Source organism: Choristoneura fumiferana, chromosome 18 (assembly GCF_025370935.1).
Source record: "Choristoneura fumiferana chromosome 18, NRCan_CFum_1, whole genome shotgun sequence".
Taxonomy (NCBI): Eukaryota; Metazoa; Arthropoda; class Insecta; order Lepidoptera; family Tortricidae; genus Choristoneura; species Choristoneura fumiferana.
This window is the reverse complement of record NC_133489.1, coordinates 18,146,220-18,168,339: the sequence shown is the minus strand read 5'-3', so window position 1 is coordinate 18,168,339 and position 22,120 is coordinate 18,146,220. Positions and strand designations below refer to the sequence as shown.

Below are 22,120 nucleotides of genomic sequence, written 5' to 3'. Positions count from 1 at the left end.
ATACAACAAACGTGATTTTTTCTCGATATTAACACAGAGTAGGTACATATATTAATAACAGCAACAGGGAGTTGCTTGAAATATTCACAGAATATTTATTTGTATATTCATTCACTTTGAAAATAAATGATTAAATTAAAACAAATATTTAAGGGGGCTCCCATCCAGCAAACTCGTTTTTTTTTTGCTAATATCTAATGTTGTATAGGTACGGAAGCCTTCATGTGGGAGCCCGACTCGCACTTGGCCGGTTATTTATAATATAATATAGCCAGTTACATTTTTGTATCTTGCCTTTTTATATATATTAATTTCAGGGAAGTGGACATTTACAGAGCTGGCAACTGGAAAATTGTCATTATAACGAGTGAAGTTTCAGCAAATTTCTAATGTTAGTTGGATCGCATATTATCGGGTCTCATAATATCTTATGTGCCGAGGTCATTCGTTCTTCGTATGTACATAACCATGTTACATAATCAGCGCTGGTCTATATTAATAAATTAGTAATAAGCACTCGGTCAAGGTGGAGATAGCTTCCAGTGACCTTGTGCATACAATCGGACAAGATCACCGCTCCCAGCGCGCATCATTTTACACCCTTTTTCTTCACACTTCGAGAAGAAAATTTCATAAAATTTTAACATTTATGTATTTTAAGAATTAAAGTAAATACCTTAAAATAAAACAAAAACTCGAATGGATTGAACTAACAATTAGTAAGCAATAGGTCGTAAGCGTATTAAAACAACTGCAAATAATAAAGCTCGTTACATTTCAGAATAGTTAAGACCATACAAAACGTTAACAATTTAACATATAAAACATTAGATTCACTATAACAAACATTAGATTTTGCTTGCTCCAACAGGCTTCAAAATCACTTATTCGGTGACTCTTTGCCGCTTTCAGTTGCTGTGTTCGGATCGTAGAAATCCTTTTTTGCCTCTCCGCCTTCTGAAGAAGCAATGCTTTCCTTCTGGAAAACCAATGGAATTCAATGAACAATAAGTATAACCAATATATTCTTTTAGAACTATCGGGACCCTCGAGTTCATTGTCAAAATACGAAATTTCCCTCCAAAAGTCTCCTACTGGTCACTAATAATTAAGTATAGGTAGTCTCTAAAGGAACATTAAATAAGGTGATTTTTAAATTTCTTTTTGAATCCAGGCGGATGTTATTTATCAAGTAAACTGTTTAACAAGTATGGTTTAGGTTATGCATGGTTTTTTAGTGAATAATTTCGCACTACGATTAATGCACGCGCGCATTCCATAATTTAACCCTTAGTAAGGCAGAGGCGAGGTATGCTTTTGATTCTGTGGTAGTATGCTCCAATAAATGGGGCCTTTTAAAGGGTTAATAAAATTAATCTGTATTCCGTTAAGTAAACCCAGTGGGTTTATTAGAACTCCGGTAACAAAAGCAAGCTCGCGAGGCTTTGTAATTTATGCAGGCGGGAGCTCTGTTCGGGAAACGGCTCAGTATTTTTAGATAAGTGAATAAGTTTGCTTAATGTATCTGTCGGTGTTCTGATGGAAGTTCAACACGCCTATGCTTTGGTTCAAAGAAAATATATCTTTCGTACCTTACTACATTGAAAGCTTTAAGTACTTAGGTACCTTCTGGGGAAAAAAACTTTAGAAAAGCCTCTATTCGTAAGGTAAGGTCACGATTAGTAACATGTCTGTATAGCCAAGTTGACCGACCAAAATTTTGCTCCCTGATCATGATACTTGGAGATACGCAACGACGATACTAGGGTTTTCAACCGCATCAATTTTCGGTAATTTTTTTTATGAATGTGCGGAAGAATTTGATGAAATTTTCGATGTTTTTTTTAGATGAACTGTAATTCTAATAGATAACTAGAAAACTGTAACAGAAATGTCAACAAAAATGTGCCCACGTAATTCAAACAAAATAAACGCTCAAAAAAGACCCACAATACGTCAAAATTATTTTTACCACAATTTGTAAATGCGGTCAATGTTCTATATGTTACTGTAAAATGGTAATCACCCGTTTTCTCTTCTCCTCCTTCATTTCCAGAAGCAGCGAGCGCAGGATGCGGTGTGCCAGGAACTCGCTGGTGCGTCGGACGTCCGCGTTCTCCACATTGACCCGATTGTCCACTACCGCGGACGCCAAGCCCTCCACTGCTTCACCCCATTCCACTATGAAAGGGCTTTTAATTAATACTTAGTAAAACCAGACTTTAAAATCCACAGTACGCTTGTGATGCGACAGCTTTTCACGTCTCTTCACCAGGGTAAGGAATGTACTTGCTTACATATATATTTTTTATAATGAAATAAGTAGGCTTCCGTTTGACCCCAATCACGCCTGATGATGAGGGAAAACGTGAACTAAGATGGAGCACGCTTGCTTAATGAAATGCCTATTCAACCTGGTAGATTGGAAGACGGACAGATTTTAGCGATCAGGGAACATAGACGCAGGTAGATGAGATGTTTTTGCGATTCATAAGAGTTCACCATAAAATAACTTAAAACGAGTCTAAAGTTTTCTATTTACTAAATGGAATATTTCTGAATAACCTAGTCTTACGATTAAATGTCAAAGCAGCGCTTTCGTGACAGACTTATAATGCTGTAGACAGGTAAGTCAAAGCCAAAAATATACCTCGTTGAGTTTCTTGCCGGATTCTTCTCAACGGAGGTTTTTCCGAACCGGTGGTAGTTTTTTTTTGACATTCATAAGTGCTTGTTATGGCCTAAATTGGATAAAGATATTATGACTTTGACTTTGAAAGAAATCTTTACGTTTTAGTACCTTGTCGCTTACGCCTCGCGACAATCCTGCTAATATTATATAAATGTGAAAATTGGGAAGATGTTTGGAGGTTTGGATGTTAGTTACTCAATCACGTAAGTCTAAACCGCTGAACCGATTTAGATGAAATTCGGTGTACAGATAGTTTTAGTACCGGGACAGGATATAGGGTAGTTTATATATTTATAAAATTGCATAGTTCCCGCGTGATAGCGATAAACAAATACGTCGCGGGCAACAGCTAGTTAAACTAAAGTTCATAAACGTCGTAACAGGGCCAAGATAGATAGTGTAAACTTATCTTTAACCTTGACCTTACTAGTAAAATGTTAAATTATCTGTGGCTATACTTACTGGGATGCCGCATATTCGGCAAGGTGACCGTTCCAACGATGATGTCCAGACCTTTAAGAACTTTTTCGCTCACAGAGCGAGACATCAGCCTCGCTGCTACGTTTATCATCTGAGAAGTAATTAGTACGAGACTTAGTAAGAAAGGTTTAAAAAAGACTTAATGCGCTGTCACGGAAATAAATAGTTAAAAATAATGTGTCTGTGTGCTATTCCTACTGATGTATGTGAATTTGTTAAGCCCAATAATTAGTAGGTGTAAGTTATCTTCATTATTTGCATACTAGACTGGGTTCACTCTTGTCGGTTCTAAGCTGAGTCCGACTTCAAACAGATCAGTTGGAAGCACCGACAGAAGTAAACATCTGAGTATTCTGATTTATTCCTATGGTAGCGCATTAAATACTTTTTAATCAACAGGCATGTTATTTTAGTTAGGTTTTCGCAGTTTTTTTGGGATCGATTCAATTTTACTATTCAAAAAGTCAATCCTAACGACAAAGTCACAAGGATTCACTTAACATTGTTCGTAAGTTAATATTATGTTGTTCATGCCAATTAATGTAATTTAAGATAATCATATGAACAAAAACAACCTCTAGCATTTTTCTGCGTTCAGGCAGGAAGGTTCCAAGGGCCACAGGATCAGGGAGATCTTCGCAGCGGTCACTAAACGTCACCTCAGCCAGCTTCGTCCTGGAAGGCTGCAGACAAGATGAAGCGAATACGGTATTTGGCAACTCTTGAATTTGCCGTATCTTAAAGTTTGATGAATTGTACAGCTTAAGATAAGCGTTCCTTAAATACTGGCGACGATAAAAGGGCCCAGCCGCCATTGTAATCATGTAAGCCTGTAAACTTTCGTTGAACACTATAATGTCAACCATACCACAGAGTTGGTCAAGCAAGAAAGCAATGAGGATCAACAAAAAAGACTGCCCCAAGCACCCCGCAGAGTCTAACGGGAGAACGCATGCTCATCTCCCGGCTTCCCAGGAAATGGCTGAAGCAAGACTGGGTTCATAAGAAACTCCCTCCAACCCTTTCCTCCTCGTAATACCTAAGCTTCAGGGAGTTGGGAACGTGCAGCCCGGTTTTTGAGCCGGTGAGAGTCCGGTACTATATGGGCCGTCTCTTTCCAGTCGTCCATTATGCATTTTCTCGATTGCACGCCGCCATCTTCTATAAAGTAGGCATCTCATATAGTTTTAAAAACTAAAAATCAAGTAAACAAAAGCACCTAGTGTATTTGGCCTTTAAAGGTTACAGCTCATTAGAGCCACCCGGCACCCGACCAGCACCGCCTCGACTTTCGGCGTCGTTGACCTCGCGTGGTAGGTACACGAATTTCCTAGTACGAGTAGGTATTCACTATTGCGCAGAGTAGCGGGCTGTCACGGAGTGGTCCACTCGCCGTCCGCACGTGGCAAACTCGCGAGTGAGGCGATCCGGTGACGCTACGAAGTTGATGTAGTGAGCGCATGCCCATACAAATCCAAATGAAGAATACTAACCGCTTGAGGCGAGGCGGTGCTGGGTGGCTGTAATGAGCTGTTGCCTTTAGGTGACTTCAATCTAAAAAACCATACCACAGGCGTCGGGGGCCGATCACGAGCGCGCTTCATCTCATGTTCAGCCTCCTCCTCGTTCGGGATGTCGCGGACGTCGCCAAAAGCGATTCCCGCGCCTCGACGCACGTTCACGTTTTGACGCGCCATCTCCGTCGCCACCTGAGCCGACCACCGGGGCGGCTTTTGGGAGCTACAAGAGATACAGCATTGAATGCCTAACAATGTTTAACATGATTAATCAGTAATCACATTAGACATGTTTGCTACGTGACATACTTAGACTGTGATTACCTGATGAGCTTCCAAATATTTCTACGCGGTGTCCCATTTTTCTAAAAAATTAACACCATGGTAGGTAGGTAGGTACATCACTCATTAATGTAGCATGAAAAGTACCCGTGTAAAATGTCATAATAATAATCTCTGAACGTTTAAGAGTTTGAGATTTCACCGCCATTAATCCCAAACCAACCAAATCAAAGCAAAGCAAAACCAATCTAAAACCAAAGTTCATTTCATTCATTTTAGCGTGAAAGAGTAACAAACACACACGCTGGCAAGCTTTTACATTTATAATATTAGTAAGATTCTTACCCAGGAAGTACTTAAGGAAGGGGGGAAAACTTTTTGGTCACAGCTTTCTTCCTCCTGTCAATTTTCTCAAGCACAAGCCTTATAGCAATCAAACTACGGCTATACCAGCATTAGACTCGCTTGCACCCACCAAGTCCCCAACTTCTACGATTTTTATTGGATGCTAGGTACTAACCGTTTCTTGGGCGCCGGCCGGAAGTTCTGGAAGAACACAGTGGCGGCCCGCCCGCGTACCACGCGCTCGACGTCGCGCATGAGCAAATGCGTCCGCTGGCGCGCAAACTCCATCACGGTCGTCTCCAGTATCTATTAACCAGTTTAAATTTACACTCGTTTCTTCACAAACTCACAACATTTATTGACATAAAAAAAACACACTACATCACAACAAAAACACAGTAAAAACATAAATAGAAGACGAGAGAAAAATTAGAGACGTTGCGCTGTAGTGTGATGCCAAAAGGACTCAGCTCAGCATGTGCCGTAGCCCACCCACAAACCTCACAAACCTCCTCCCAAAATCTCAAAAATTGCTATAAATATCTTCTTTTTTTTTACTAAAGTTTACCCGCGGTCTCGCATGCGTAAACCACTTGATCCGATAGTTTGAATCGAAATTCCGAGATTTTACAAAATTCCCATGGGACTTCCCAATATTCATATCATTATCATGATCTTCATTGACGTTGCAGTAAGAGCAACTGTGCAAAACTTCCTGACTCTAAGCCCAATGGTAAAGATTTCAAGATTTTATCTATATCCCGTCGGAATATCGACGATTTCATGCAAATTCGTCCTGCTATTTTAGCGTGAGTGAGCAACAAACATATATAAACACATACCCAACATACTTACAAACTTTCGCATTTGTACGAATAATATAAATATTATTATTATTTAGAAGCCTGTAGAGGTGTCCCACTGCTGGGCAAAGGCCATAATAGGGACACTTTGATAGTCCCAAACTAAGCAAAGCTTGTACTATGGATACTAGGCAACGATAAACATACTTATATAGATAAATACATACTTAAATACATACTAACATCCAAGATTCGTGTTATTCACACAAATATCTGCCCCGGCCGGGATTCGAACTCAGGACCTCAAGCTTCGTAGTCAGGTGCTCTAACCACTTAGCCACCCAGTCGTCATATCGAATAATATTAGGTAATAGGATAATAGGTTATTTATTACTTATTACCTTTTTAGCTGATTGTACCTACTTACTATTTATTCATTGTACCTATGTATTTGTATAGTATAGTCATCCACATAATCATCCACATAACCACATAATCGTACCACAGTGCATAACCGCTATGTTTTAACCTTCTTTCGATATAATACATACCTCTTCCAGCAGCCTCACAGGTGCAGACGGCAGGACAGTTTCCACGTCCATCCTCGCACGGGCCTGGCCTAGGGTCATGAGCGTGTCGCCCTCCGTCGACCACGCGTTATTCATCGCCTCATGGGCCAGACTCAAGGCGAACTCGAGACTCATACCTTTAGCTCCTCGTTTAGACTGAAAACAATATAAGAGTCAGTTTTAACGTTGTCACCAGCACATTAAATCAAATCTGACACAACGAAGCGTGTATAAATATCTGATGCGACTCTATTTCCAGGGCTGGTAGGACGTGCCAGATATTTTTGCACGCTCCGCTGTGGCGCAAATCTGTCAAAAGCGAGTCGGACCAGGACTCGAAGGTTTTTGTATCACTCTGCACCCAAGAAAAAACCTTTTTTTCCTGTTGCCCCTGTATTTTTTTTAGTATTTATTTATTTTTATCTACTTAATACACAAACTGAAAATTTAAAGCATCTTCCTATTGAATCGTAATCGGTTCAAAAGATACAACTATGACAGACAGACAGAAAAATAGACAAACATTTTGACATTAGATTCCGTAAGCGCTGTAAAAAATGTTATAAATTTTACCAAAATGTCTGGAGGTTTTTAATATTTTTTTTTGTAATGAAATTGACCACAATTATACCTGATGATAAACAGAGAGGTGGACTAAGACGAAGTTATTTTAATGTAAAGTTCTAACCCTTTCAAACTCCTCTCCCATTTTCCTGACGAGCTGCGCCGCCTTCGCGTTCCCACCATGCAGCAGCTTCCAGTTCGCCAATCTGATGCGTTGCAGCTCCAGGTCCGTAACGTACGCGTAGATATCTGCTTTTCTGGTAAGAAAAGAAGCAAGTTTCATTGAAGGAGCTTCACAATTAGGTTACGTGACCAAAAAAAAAACTATATAGTCCGTCGGGTCAATTATCAGAAAATATTGAACAAGTATTTTTTCTGACAATTACTTAACAAAAAATTATTAAGACAGCCAGTGACGTTACGCGCTGCGATCGCTTATCCACTTCTGCCGCTGACTTTCCAATTACAAGTATTTCACTTAATAGGATGAAATGAACTGTAATTATAGTTAGGTACTTGGCTCTACGCGCTGCACCAGCATTCATGTCCTCGGTATACAATTTGAGAAGGAGCGCCTCTTCCTGAATCTTATGGTTTTGAGCAGACACTCGCGCCGACCATTTTCTGTTTGCCTGGTTAAGAGCAAAAACAATGTTATTTAATACTGGTTAAAACAATTAAACGCAGCGTAGGACGTCCACCAACGAGATGGACGAATACCTGATTAAAGCCGCGGGGTTTACGATGGTTACAGCCGCTTCCAACCGAAGCAACTGGACGTCTATGGGGGAGGCTATATCCAACAGTGCAGATCTTACGGTTGATGATGATGATGATGATTTAAAAAAAAAATGTTTACTAAAAGAAAATTTTTTTTTCCGGTGCGATTGGGATTTGATAGGTTCATAGGTTTTCGGGGAAACTAAATGACTTGGCTTGCGAGGCAATCTGTGTATCTGTTTATCTGTGTGTCTGCTTGTGTCATTGTCATTGTACAGTCGCCATTAGATATTTTGGAGTGCCCAAGTGGTCAAAATATCAATTTATGAACTCTAATACCTTAATAATAGAGTGCATGTGCCGATATTTTGACCACCTTGGCCGCTCCGAAATATCTGATGGCGACGTATTAATTGATTTTGATGGGACTTTTTATAAGTACTTTGTTCAACTTCACTTCAAACTTAATACTCAATACTCAATATTTTATTGCTTTTCCACAATGTATGGTTACAGATGTAGCAAAGAGATTATGTGATCATCATGGACCCTGTTGGGCACAGCAATATTTATACAAGAGGGCAGCTTTTAAATAATTAATAAATTTTATCTTATAGCTAAATATCACAATCACATTAAACTGACTTACTTTTATGAAATTCTTAATCAATTCTCAATATCTCAATATCTCTCTTAATCATGTCTCTTTTATCTATTAGGATTATTTATTAACATTATGTTAAATTATAGCTTAGCTAATTATAACTTAGCTTTATTTACAAAACGGCAAACAAGAAATTCTAAAGAAACCTCACAGTTAAGATGCGGCCAAACTGCTGCTTAAAAACGGTGACGGTAGTGAATCGCAGGGACACATAGTATGCGCACCGTTTTTTTTGCATGCTTCCCACACTGCTGCTTGAAATACGCAAACGGTGCGGAATCGCAGTGACGTGCCGTAAACGTCACGACTTTTGTTCGGTAAAGACCTGCAGGGCTACTACGAAACTCGAAACTCGATGTTCGTGTCGTGCGGTCCCTCTGACACTTATACTATTTTATACGAGAGCGAGAGGGACGGTACGATACGAACTTCGAGTTTCGAGTTTCGTAGTAGCCCTACTGAAGTTTACGACACGTCACTGCGATTCCGTATTTTAAGCAGCGGTGTGGAGAGCATGCGATAAAAACGGTGCGCATACGGAGCGTCACTGCGATTCCGTGCCGTCACCGTTTTTTAAGCAGCGGTTTGGTCGCACCTTTACTTTGTAAGATTTTTACTCAATTTGATGAATTTGTATGATTCCATACAAGTGCCTATCAATTCTGAATCTAAGCTGCTCTGGTTAAAACGAGCCGTGAAATTGCACGTCGTAACGGTTGTAATTTGATTTGGCTCCGGGGATCAATGGGGAAGTTATTGGGCTATTAATATATCGTTAATACGATTGACTTGAGATACGGCGCGGCATCTACGCATTCCGGTAAAAGGACGGCGTGTACTTGTAGGCCATCATCATCATCATCATCATAATCTCGGCCTATATAATAGGTAGGCGTCCTACTGCAGAGCACAAGCCTCCTTGTAAAATGAGGGCCGTTCTTCCCACGCGATCCCAGTGCGAATTGGGAACTTCATACCCAGAATTGAACTTCTTTAAAAAAAATAAAAAGTTTACTGTGCAAGTAGGCCGCAAATGGCTCTTTTAGATGTCACTTTTTTTAAACTACCAGCGCTTCCAGAAAGACCATCATTGCCAAGAAGAATGCGTCGCAAGATACTTAGCAGAATAAAGGAAGCAGCAGCAGGACTCCTCACAACGTTTTTCTGGTAAATTTCAAATGTGATTTCGCACATAAATCCGAAAAAACTCAGAAGTGCGAGCCAGGGCTCGAACCCACGACCCATGAATACCCACAGCTGAATCAAGATTATCGCATAGCGTTTCAAGTGGTTGGCACTTCGTCTTACCTCACTTTCCAAATACTTCGCTTTTGCCTCCCTTTCGTGTTTGACTCGGGCAAGGCGCTTCTTCTCATTAGTCCGCCACTGGCGCACCATAGTGATCTTGCGCCTGAGTTCCATTTCAGCCGCGGCTTGGACTCTCTGCTTGATCCTGTTTTGTTTCTCGCGCGCTCGCTCCGCGCGCTCTTTGCGCATACGCTCGTTGTACTCTTGCAAGTAAATCATACGCATTTGAATTTTCTTCTCTTGTTCTTTCGCTCTGCAATGAGAAGAATTAAAATTGCAACAAAGACTTAACCGGTTCACAGTACTATGAGGCAATATGTGCCTCATAGGTGGTTTCACTGGTACGTCCTTGCGGCACATCCTCAATGCAATGACGTAACTTTATGAAGTTTAATGCCATTATTACTCTGAGGATGTATCGAAAGAAGACTGATCTGTTACATTGGTTCGGGACTATGAATATGTTAGAACACAACAAATTGGCATCATTGCATGCCCAGAAATCTTTTTATAAAGTTTGGTATTATAAAGCTCGATTCTTTCAGCTCGACGAGGACTAGGTAGGTACCTAAAAAAATGTATGCATAATCCTAGCGACCGGAACCAGTGTTTTTCCGATCGCATCATTAAAATTAATGAAAAACCTTAACACCTAGTGCGTTTTCAGTGGGGAGGCGTGCAAGTAGGTATAATAGGCCTAGCATGAAACGTTTATTTACAGAGGCAACTTTGTGCGACAAATAAACTTACTTATTTACTTGACCTGAAATGTATATTCGTTTTTTTTTTAATTTATGACACTGAACACCACACTACATTTACTCTACATTTCCACTGAACGTAGATATAGTTAGTGTTTAGTTTTGTAACTAAAGGACCCCATACATCCGTGTAGTATTATTATTATTTTCTTATTGCTAACAATATCTCTCATAGGAGGTAAAATATCGCACGGGCCTAAGCAAAGTGCTTTTTAAATAATGTTCAAAGTATGACATGGATAAGAATTTACGTACTATGCGGCATGTATTGATTGAGGATGACTGCTTTCTGTAAGAGTGTGTATGCGGATGGGTGTATGTCGAGAGCGCGGAGGCTAGCATGAAGTGTTTTTGGAATAACGCCTGTTGTGGAGAGAATGATCGGAACAGTCATTACGTTATGGACCTGCCACTGTATTTTAATCTCAACTGAAAGATCTGTGTACTTGGTAGTCTTGTCTGTATGTGTGGTAAGTAAGTTGTGGGTGTTACATATGGCAATATCTATGAGGGTTACTGATTTGTTATGTTTGTCTAATACTATTATATCTGGTCTGTTGTAGTGTACTGTTTTGTCCGTTACAATAGTTCTATCTCAATATATCCTGTAGCTGTCATTTTCTATAACGGATTGTGGCTTGTATTTGTAGTATGGTTGTTTTTCGGAGATACATTTGTGTTTAAAGGCTATGTACTGATGTATTATAGCAGCTACCTGATCGTGTCTGTGTTTATAATCTGTTTGAGCTATGGACTTGCATGCGCCAGTTATATGTTGAATTGTTTCAGAGCTACTGTGGCAATGTCTACAAAAATCATTTCTTTTTCTTTAATTGTATAGGTAACTACTCTAGTTTTTAAGCATTTTATTTGTATTTATTTTATTTTGAAAAAATGGCTCTCTGCCAAGTATCTTGCGGCGCATTCTTCTTGGCAATGATGGTCTTTCCGAAAGCGCTGGTAGTTTAAAAAATGACGTGTAAAAGTGCCCATTGCGGCCTATTTACTGAATAAATGATTTGAATTTGAATTTTAAAAAACTAATACATGCGTGTATTAGTTTATATCAGAGCATTTCGTAAGTTGAGTTTTAGTAAGAATTAAGAAACAAGTTAGGTGTTTGGAATGTTTCCAAATTCTCAATTCGATTTGGCCTTACCTACAGGCAATTTTGATTATTTTTTGTCGATAGCTGGAATTCGTGGAAGCCTTATTAGATATTTTTTTAAATAAAATTTTGCTACCTAAAAGTCCATCTTGAAGAAAGAGTGCCAAGTTCTGAGATTATACTTGAACTATAATTTATTTAATTTAATGACACTGTAATATATGTCTCGACACTTGAATTCCTTGCATCCATTAAGCGCTTGTTACACCTAATAATACAATAACGGAGAAAATTAACAAGCTCGTTTTCATTCAAACTTAAGTCAAGGAAAATACTGAAGCCCCTTGCAAGTTGTGCTAGCCGCGCCGGTTTCAGGAGAATAGTTTTCCAACGTTCCACCTTTGTGCTGTCGCGTACTCGAGTTTCTTTTAATTAAAACGAGCCGCAGGTTTTTCATCTAAAACATGTTAAATGTGAGGTGCATGTTTTAAACCTACGAGTAAAAATACGAGTGATCATACAAAATTAAAGTGCCAAAATGGCGCCCAAACATCGGGCCCTCAGATTCAAACTAATATTTCGAAAGGTGGTTATAGAATTTTTATAACTGCTATACTATTGTTTCGTAAGTTTATCAACACCTTTACAAACACACCCTTATGTAGTTTTTTTTGACATTTATAGGTGCTTGTTATAGACTTAATTGGATAAAGACATTTTATTTTGACTTTGAAAGATACGCATTTGGCCTGTTTTTGTATCTACCAGTAATCCCATTCTAAATCTGTTGGCTGTACGAATAAGATTGATATCTTAATTAACGAAGAACACAGACGAACAATAGATTACCACAAAGCTTTAATTACTGGATCAAGTTGTTCGCAATTTGGTTCGTGATTTCGGATTGTGATTTTGCATATTGAAATCGTTGCACACAAGATTGGGATTAATTTGAATTTAGAATATAGATTTTCAGACGGTTCAGTATTGCCATATTTTGGAGTATCTTTTTAAATATTTTAATTTACGGTGATCACACTATATTCTTCGAACTAACGACATCCGCAAAACCGCTCCTTTCCACTATTTTCGGCAATAAAACCAGCTGATTCGTCAGTTGGAAGCGCCTTTTTTTCGTATTTTGTCGTAACATCACTTCAAATTTTGAATTAAACGCAGCCGTTACGATTCCCGAACTTTAGAAAGCTTTTCTTAGACTTTAATTAAAAAAATAACGTAAACTGAATGCTGCTGCTGAACACTCCTTGCACACTGCGCCGATCGGAAGGCTGAGATGTGTCACCAGAGGTAATAGTTGACAGTAATTCCGGAGGAGTTGAAGACTTCGAGCCAATGGTGCACGCTGCTGACGCCCTAAGATCCTGCCCTACAGCAGGCGAGGAACCATCAGGAGAGAGCTTCTAGCAATGGCCATCCTTTCCAAAAATTCGACGTTAATTTTCAGATATTCCACACAACAATCTCTAACAGAAACCCACTAACAATATTGGAGCGTTTGCGGTCCTGCCTGCCGCTCAACTTGACCTTTTCCAATACACTCCGGAGCTCGGACTCCCATCTATCCTTTTAATTAATCACTTGGCGCAATGGAGGACGGCTGACGAGTGACACCACTAAATAGGTTATGCAAATGCATCCAGTACGCTAGATTTACTAGAACAGCGTTCAGACGTTGTAGACAGGACAGATTAAAAAGTATAGACTAGTTAAGCGCGATGGATAAGGACAAAGAGTACGTACAAAAAGGAGGGCACCAAGTAAAAAATTAAAACCAACCAAGTTAAAATTTGTTATCTATTGATAAGTTTTATGATTGTATGAGTACCTATTTATTAATTTCACGGTGGATGCAGGTTCCTTCCAACCGTAGCAATTATAGGTCTATAGGGGAGACCCATGCTATGTGCAACAGTGGACGTCCTAGGGCTGATAATGATCATGATTTAGCAATATTTTTGTTACAATTGAACTTTTTTTCATTCAGTTGTTTTAGTTAACTAGCATTAAACGTGGTCCAACCTTTTGTTCTTTACCCGTATGGAGTTACGATTGATCGTCATTAATATATTTCGGAACTTAATCACGGCTACTATATTTATCGATAAAATAGCCTCGACGTTTCGACCACATTGCAGCGGCCGTGGTCACGAATGACTGAAGTATGGGCATCACGTTCTTTCAGGCGCGCGAGTTATTCAATACAACAACAATTAATGCAAGCAACAACAAACAACAATAAGTACCTATAGTAGTCAGTCGTGATTTAGTCCCGAAATATAATAGTTATGAGTGAAAATCGCGAAAGCTTAAAACATTATACTGTGACATTTATGTGAGATCGATCTGGAAATCAATAGAATGTCAACCGTGGCACAATAAAGCCCCATTTTACAGTGCAAGAATTATTGTTCAAGTTGCGGTAGATACATTTTTGTCGATAATTGATGAGTTTGAATTTCATGAGTGAGGTCCAGCAATGTGTCGAAATTTGTAATTTAACATTGGGGTTGAGGCTTGACTCGACTAGTTAATGGTATGCTATTTAAACTGAGGGGAGGCCTGTGCCCTGCAGTGGGACGTATATAGGCTGGGATGGATGATGATTTAAACTTTCTAGGGTGCTTTGAACAAACAACCAACGGAACAATCAACGCTCAGTCACTAGCACAATATCTGACACAACACAGCACACATATATACATATATACTCATACGGCTCTATCTCTAGGGACGGTATAGGACGTGTCAGATATATTTGCACGCTCCGCTGTGGTAGATATTAATGGATATTAATATAACTGTAGATGCCAAGAAAAATAAAATAGGATAAGTTAGTACACTTTAGTACACCAAATGTGACTATGTCAGCCTCATAAATTTCAAATGTTAAAATAAATGGATTATAGAGCGACCGCTTCTCTTGATCTACCCAGTGCGCACGCTGCAAACGAGCGTCGACAGCGCGTTTCAAAATCGCAGTGTGCATAGTTCCTTAATACCTACCAACATTAAATAAGCACTGAATCGGCTTTTTATTATGTTAACTATTAAATACTAAATTAGGAATAAAACTGTAGTTACAAGAGTAAATAATAAGTTTATATTTGTCTTCTTAGGTACTTTAAAAGGGTATATAGGTTATGTAGATGATATCATAAAACCCGAAATTGTAATCACGAATCTAGTGATAAAATCTTCATTTAAGCCCCGAAATACAAATTATTTTTGATTAACCGCAGAATTAAATTTTTAGCCATTTATAAGCTAATAAATATTGGCGTCACAACTAGCAATTGTCATACAAAATCTATGAAAGAATCATGTTTTGACAGATCATAAGAAGTGCGTCAGTTCATTAGTGGTATTATCATCCCTATTGTAGACATTAGTTTATTGCACTGATGACTTGTCTGCCTGTCTACGCGTCAGACGCGTCTACCAAACATTTACTAAAACGCGACTGACGCTGAATACAAAACGCTGTCACAATAGGAAGCATTGCGGAGTTAACTTTATGTATTTGACGTTTAAAGTTCGCGCACGAAAACCATTGTCGCATTATGTGTGTTTCATTAAACTCTCTCCACGTACAGAGAAACGAGTGTTACAAGAAAACGCCCAGCATTTTTATAGACAATAAATTTATGTCATACGAGGCTATTGAATTGTAGTTTAAGTCACGTGAAATGTATTGGTTTAAATACAAAGTAAACATTTAGGTACCCATTACTGACTAGGTATAGCACCGTAAAAATAAAAATAACTTGGATTGATTTACTTATGTGACAAGTAAAATTATCTGTGCGTTCGGGAAGCTTCGCAGTGTCTTTTCATCCAAATTACCGCAGTGTTTGAAGTCAAAAGTCTTTGACCAGTGTGTGTTGCCAGTGATGGCATACGGATCTGAGACGTGGGCGCTAACGATGGGCCTCGTAAGGAAGCTCAAAGTCACTCTAGAGTGCTATGGAGAGGTCTATGCTCGGGGGTTTCTCTGCGGGATAGAATCAGAAATGATGATATCCGCAGTAGAACTAAGGTTACAGAAACAGCCCGAAATATTGCGAAACTGAAGTGGTCGTGGGCGGGGCACATTGCTCGCAGGACTGATGGCCCATGGGGTCAGACGGTTCTCAAATGGCGTCCGCAGACCGGGAGACGAGCTGTCGGTAGGCCTCCAACAAGATGGAGTGACGACCTGGTTAAGATCGCGGGATCACGTTGGATGCGGAAAGCACAAGACCGGTCTAAGTGGAGAGCCTTGGGGGACGCCTATGTCCAGGACGTCTTTCGGCTGACTGACGATGATGATGATGATGATTCTGTTATTAGGTGTTAGGTGTTAAGATTATCTTTTTCCTCGACTGTACAAAAGCGCTCGCTGTATTATGTTGTAAGTCACCGAAAGGAAAAGTCCGCCAATAATTAATAAAATTCTATTAAGATATTCGAATTTTGATTTGATAAATCGTGATCCGTTAGATGGTTTTAGTATAATTAAGATGGCCCAATCAACGTTTGGCTAATTGAATCACAGATGCGTATGATTATTCAAACGTCTCGCAAACTGTCGTGATTGCAGCTATTAGTTTCGAGGAATACCTCCATGAATGCTGCATAAATTATGATCTAATCGAATCAGTCCATGCCGTGTTTGGTTTTAGAATAGGAATAGGTGCATCATAATTCTGCTGCATGTTAATGTCATTTTTAAAAAAAAATTTGAATGGTAACCTATGTTTGCGCTTTCATACTGGTTGTTTAGTTGTTTTTCTTTCCTTCAGTTTTTTTGAAATGTTTGAATTCGTATCCAGGGAACTAGGAACAAGACTGACGTGAAAATTCGGGTTGTCAGATTTGGATTTCCCGTTGAAGTGATACCCTATCAATAGTGCGTTGCAAGAGTTTTCCTTTAATAATTTTCCTCGGTTTTCGTGGTAAAGTAATGCATTATAGTGGTGTTGTAGAAAGTGGTAGTTTTAATATCTGGTTGTTTAATCGGCTTACCACCACCTGATGCGAGCTTGAGGCTCGCTGTCGTCGTCGTTTCCTATTCTGCGGCGTGCTTTATAATATTTAACAATTGTCGCTATTTTTAAGTTTTATGTTTTCTTACCAGTTGCTACAATTTCGTGTCGCTCTTAAACATAAGTAAACGCGGGCAGAATTTTACCTTTAGTTAGTGGATTTTATACGCATAACATCTTACTTAACTTTATGTGTCCCACCCTGCATTGCATTGCATTTTCGTAGCTTGATACCTGTTTAAAAATTTGCTTAACAAAATATAACGCAGCTCGTGCGAGGTCTTTCTTACGCTTTATGCGTAGTTTCTAATATATAGTATTTTTTGTTTTCTAATATTACCTGTTCTATATATTGTTATTTTCCAAATTCTAAAAGCCCACAGTAGGCCTCCTTATTATTTGGGCAATCTTTTGGCTTAACGAACTAACGACGACCCTACTAACCATTTTTTTACTGTGTAATTATTTAACGTTCTACGTACCTACACTGTATACATTTGTTCCTAATAAATGTTTGTTGATATACTATTATGTCAAAATTAAACGTTTTATTTATGGTTCATTGAACATAAGTATTGTATTGTGGGGCTTGCCCGAAGTTCATGGCGTTTCGGGTACGCTTTACTACATTAGATGGTCTCATCTCTCCCCGCGGGAGCCGTAAAAAGAGATCGAGGGCCAGGCCCTATATTGCGAAGTGTAAAATTGAAATTCGTATCTTGCCGTCCCGCTGACGCTAATATTATTTAAAACGAGAGTGAGAGAGGCGGTACGATACGAACTTCGATTTTCGAATTTGGTAGTAAGTAGACCCTGATGTGAGAGTGGGCAGCTAGCGCTCTCTTTTACTAACTACGAGCTCCGGACTCCAGCAGAATGTTCATCCCGTAGATACGGTAAACTCTCCCCTCAAGTTAAAGAACGTATTTAAATAAATTGGACCCGCTGGATGGCGCTGTTGTTTGTTATCATAATTGGACGTAGTTTAACGAAAAGGATCCAACCCCCAACAATTACTTTTTTAATTTTAGATTTACTTTCAGTATCTAATCTTTACCCTACCAACTCTCTCTTGAAATTATGATGAATTGAACAGTAAAAATGGTTTTGCATCTTAACTAAGTATGTTATATTAATCATAATCAGGCAACAGGGCATTGTTTTTGTACTCTTGGGACAATGTTTGAATAAAAATGTTTATAAAATTACATGCATATGAATTGAAATAGTAAAGCCAATTTAAAGAATAACATGACAGTGCTTTGGATCCTTTTTGCTAAACTACGTCCAATTTTAATGTAGTGTTTTTTCGGGCTGGACAACGTCTGCCGGATCCGCTATTTCATAATAAAACCTCAGTTATTGGCTGAGGTACTCGAAGTGCATAAATGTATCTAGTTTCTAATAAAGCCGGGGAGTTGCTTTCAAGGCAATGTGTACCAATAATATGAATGTGTGTACGTAACTCGATTGTTCCCGGTTTGTGAAGTGCACTCCTCTTTGCTCCAGCATTATTACATTATAGTGCAAACTGTGGTTTCTTGTACGTTTCTTGCAAGATTGGAGAATTCCTTATAAAAGTGGAGGGAAATTCTGTGTACAGATTACAGATGTAGTGTTCCGTTCCCATCTGAATGCTTCCGATGTGTCTATTGATTATTGTAGTAATAAGTAACCCGTTTTATTAAACAAATAGGATACTTTAATTATTATTATTACTGATAAATGTAAAACTACAAGTTTGAAGTAGGTAGGCATATCCTGGGACACTTTGGCACCAATTGACCTAGTCCCAAACTAAGCAAAGCTTGTACTATGGATACTACACATTAAACATCCAAGACCCGAGAGCAAACATTCGTATTATTCATACAAATATCTGCCCCGGCGCGGGAATCGAACCCGGGATCTCAAGCTTCGTAGTCAGTTTCTCTAACCACTTGGCCATCCGGTCTTCACAGATAAGATCGTGTACCTAAGATGTATTCCACGATCAGATTATAATAGAATAGAGAATGAGATTATATAGAGGTGGTGTTAACCACTCTATATTGATTATTTATCTCTCGATGCGACCTTCCCGTACGCTGTCTTGATGGGTACTGACTGAGACTGACTGAAGCAGCATGACAAGTCAGTGGCGGCGTAGGGTAGATTAGCACGTCGGGCGATTTTGTATGTAAGTAGCAAGAGTAGGTATTTATTTATTAATTATGTCCTTAAAAAGGTAGATGTTGTGCGCCTTGTCGTTGTCACCCCTTGGTGGCTGTAGGTGCTTGTAGTGAGTTGTCGTTGTCACCCCTTGGTGCTTGGCACCCGGGGCGGACCGCCCCCGCCCCCCCTTTACGCCGCCACAGTGACACATACGAACGTTGCCGAGAAAATACGAAGAGAAAGAATTGTATTATTCACTGCACCTAAACCTAGCTATCGCTTAATAATTTCAATGAATCTTTGAATTTTTTCAAAGCAGGTGGGTATCTACTGCCTAATTCTACTTGTAATTAGCGTCAACTGTCTTAAAAACTTTCTCTAAGATTTTTGGTACCTATCTAAGAAGCAATTAGAGTATGAGGTACGATCACGGACTTCAAAGCTAGAAGACAAAGTCATAATTATAAGGAATAGAAAAATACCTATTTATAATATAAGTAGGGTAAGTACGTATTTTTTTTTAAACTTCTTTCTCATGATGGATGGAAATAAATATTATGTTTTCATATTATATTTACTATATCACGACGCTCACTAGGGCAAACATAGAGTACCTAGCAGTTTTTTTTATAAAAATAATTCCGAACCGGAAAAATAAACGTGGGCTTTTTATCCGACAGGCGTGCCTCACGATTTTAGCTGATTTGCTATTTTTATGATTGTGTTATTATTAATTCAGTGGTTTACTTTATTAAGTTTTTGGTAGAAATCAGTAGCTTAGTAGCAAGTGCTTAGTATGTATGTAAGAAAATATAGAAACAGCTGTAATTTTCCTTGGTTCTATGCTAATTTCGACCTCGAATATTTTTTTAACAGAAACAAAGGGCAAGTACGTTGTGTAAATAAAATAGCAACCACTTAAAAACAAAATTGCGTAAGAAACCTTCAGCAAAGAATTTCGTTCATAAACCAGGTCTGAATTACTAATTACCAGTAAATGAAGAGAATTATGGAGTAAGATATAGATGGTATTCGCGACAGGGCAACGTAACTGGTAGCAAAGCTTTCCGCGCTTGGAAAAGGTTTAAAATGGTTGCATACACTTTCTTGGTTATTGCGGGGATAAGTACACGAGTAGAGCTTATAGCATGAAACTATCTGGAGACACCAGCCAGTGACAAACCTAACCTATACCTAAAAGCCATAACCTTGTTATAACAGTTACAACTATAATTTTTGAACATGAAACTACCGTGAGACTCACTCATATTAAATCTATATATAAGTGAACCGCCAGAACGGGGAAAAAACGAGACAGAGCAGGATGGCGCTCTACAACACCATTTTGACACGTTTCTCCAAAACAACGCCTTATTTCTCTGGAATTTTAAAGCAATTCGATTTTTTGACCTGGGAATCGCGAAAAACTTGAGAAAATATGTTATTGGGTGTGTACATTTTGTATATTAAGCAAATAAAATCACAAGTTCGAATTTTGAGCCAAAAACGAGCGATCTATTATCTATGCCAGTGTTGCCATTCAGGGAAAAAGAAATCTATTCATTATTCTGCATTGCAGTCTGTAAAGCTCTTTACTGCGCTTGATGTCCGAAATAACATGATAACGTGAATAACGTGATGTCGATAGTTCTCTTTATTAATTCTTTGAATTAGTACAAGTGTATTAATCTTATATAACTTTGTTCATGTGCCTCATTACAATAGATGATGTTGTGCTTGTAAATTTAGTTTTTTTTTTTTGTTTGCCTGAGCAGCATGTTATGTTTTTGTTAAAAGTGGAAACTGTTGTAGCTACTGTAATATTTTATGTGTTTTATACTTTGTATTATTTCTAGCTGTTTGTTTTCCTAAAATAAATAATAAATAAATAAATAAATAAATAACAAATAGGCTACTTTTATTCAATATTCCACAGGATAGTTGTTCTTAACACAACACCTCAATGAAGATTACGATATAAATTTTGGGATTTCCCACAGGAATTTTGTAACAATTCAATTGTAACTACCAGATCGAATAGTTTACGCGTGCGAAGCGCGCGGTAAATTCTAGTGATAATTTATTGGATAACTCACGTCTTAAATCGAGTTTAGCTCACCTATCATATTATGTGTTTGTGTGCGTAAAACTCAAGGTATTTGACATTTTCGTTTCGTTTCGTTTGTCTGCTATGCATTAGGTAAAATTTTTTCAACATGACTTCAGTATTTAATAATGCATGATTTTTACAGGTTTGACGTTTGATTCGTAAGCTTAAAAAGAAAATTTCTTCAATTTTATTTCTATACAACTGTATGACAAGTTTAAACATGAGATTTTCGAGGAAAACATCGTGATAGCACACGCATGCTCAGAGATTCAGTAATGTACGTGAAGTTGCCAATCCGCACTGGGACCAAGCCTTTTCATTCTGAGAGGAGGCCTGTGCCCTGTAGTGGATGGAACATAGTAGGCCGAGATGATGATGATGATGAACCTCCGGTTGTTTTAATACTCAAAGATACCCGAGTAAAGGCATTGCGTGAAAACTAAATGGAAATAAAGCGTCGACATTAATCAGCCGGCTCCCGGCGCACGTTCGCGCTTCGTTAGGCTCGTTAAGCTTATTTCGCACGCATAAATATTTAATTTCTACTAAATCTTCATACTTTAACTGGAGACGAGTCGGAATCGAAACAGTTATAATTACATTTGGGTACACGTGTGTAAGGTAGACACAGCAATATGACGATTTATTTATATATGTATGGACAAAGATGCCAGTGCTCAGCCAGACCTTCGTTATAGTATCAAGGTGGCAAGTTTTTTATATTTAAATCGTTTGAGAAGATCAAGCGTACTATCTTCAGATACGTACTACCTTTATAACGCAGAGACGATTTAGCGACCACATGCATTGATTTGGAAATTCTACTAATAACGCAAACAAACACTGAATCGAAAAATCTTAGCAAACCCCTAATGGTTTTAAAAGACCTATCCAACGATATCCCACATTATTGGGTAGGATGAGAAAAAAAAAAACACCTCCTCCCTTTACGTCTATGGGTGGTACCCTAAAACAATAGTTTTTTTGGTTTTTTTTAT

General features: G+C 38.7%; 1 protein-coding gene across 1 annotated transcript in view; it reads right to left on the bottom strand.

Moving 5' to 3' along the window:
* Positions 1-756: 756 nt before the first annotated feature.
* LOC141437886 (uncharacterized) overlaps positions 757-22,120 on the bottom strand; it is a 42,161-nt gene continuing 20,797 nt past the window's right edge. The window contains exons 4-13 of the mRNA XM_074101443.1: positions 9,945-10,197; positions 7,769-7,884; positions 7,377-7,509; positions 6,671-6,844; positions 5,492-5,622; positions 4,741-4,912; positions 3,748-3,855; positions 3,155-3,263; positions 2,027-2,181; positions 757-979 (exon numbers count right to left, since the gene is read on the bottom strand). Coding sequence (XP_073957544.1) covers positions 881-979; positions 2,027-2,181; positions 3,155-3,263; positions 3,748-3,855; positions 4,741-4,912; positions 5,492-5,622; positions 6,671-6,844; positions 7,377-7,509; positions 7,769-7,884; positions 9,945-10,197 — 1,450 coding nt within the window. The 3' untranslated portion in view covers positions 757-880. The remainder of the gene's footprint in view (positions 980-2,026; positions 2,182-3,154; positions 3,264-3,747; positions 3,856-4,740; positions 4,913-5,491; positions 5,623-6,670; positions 6,845-7,376; positions 7,510-7,768; positions 7,885-9,944; positions 10,198-22,120) is intronic.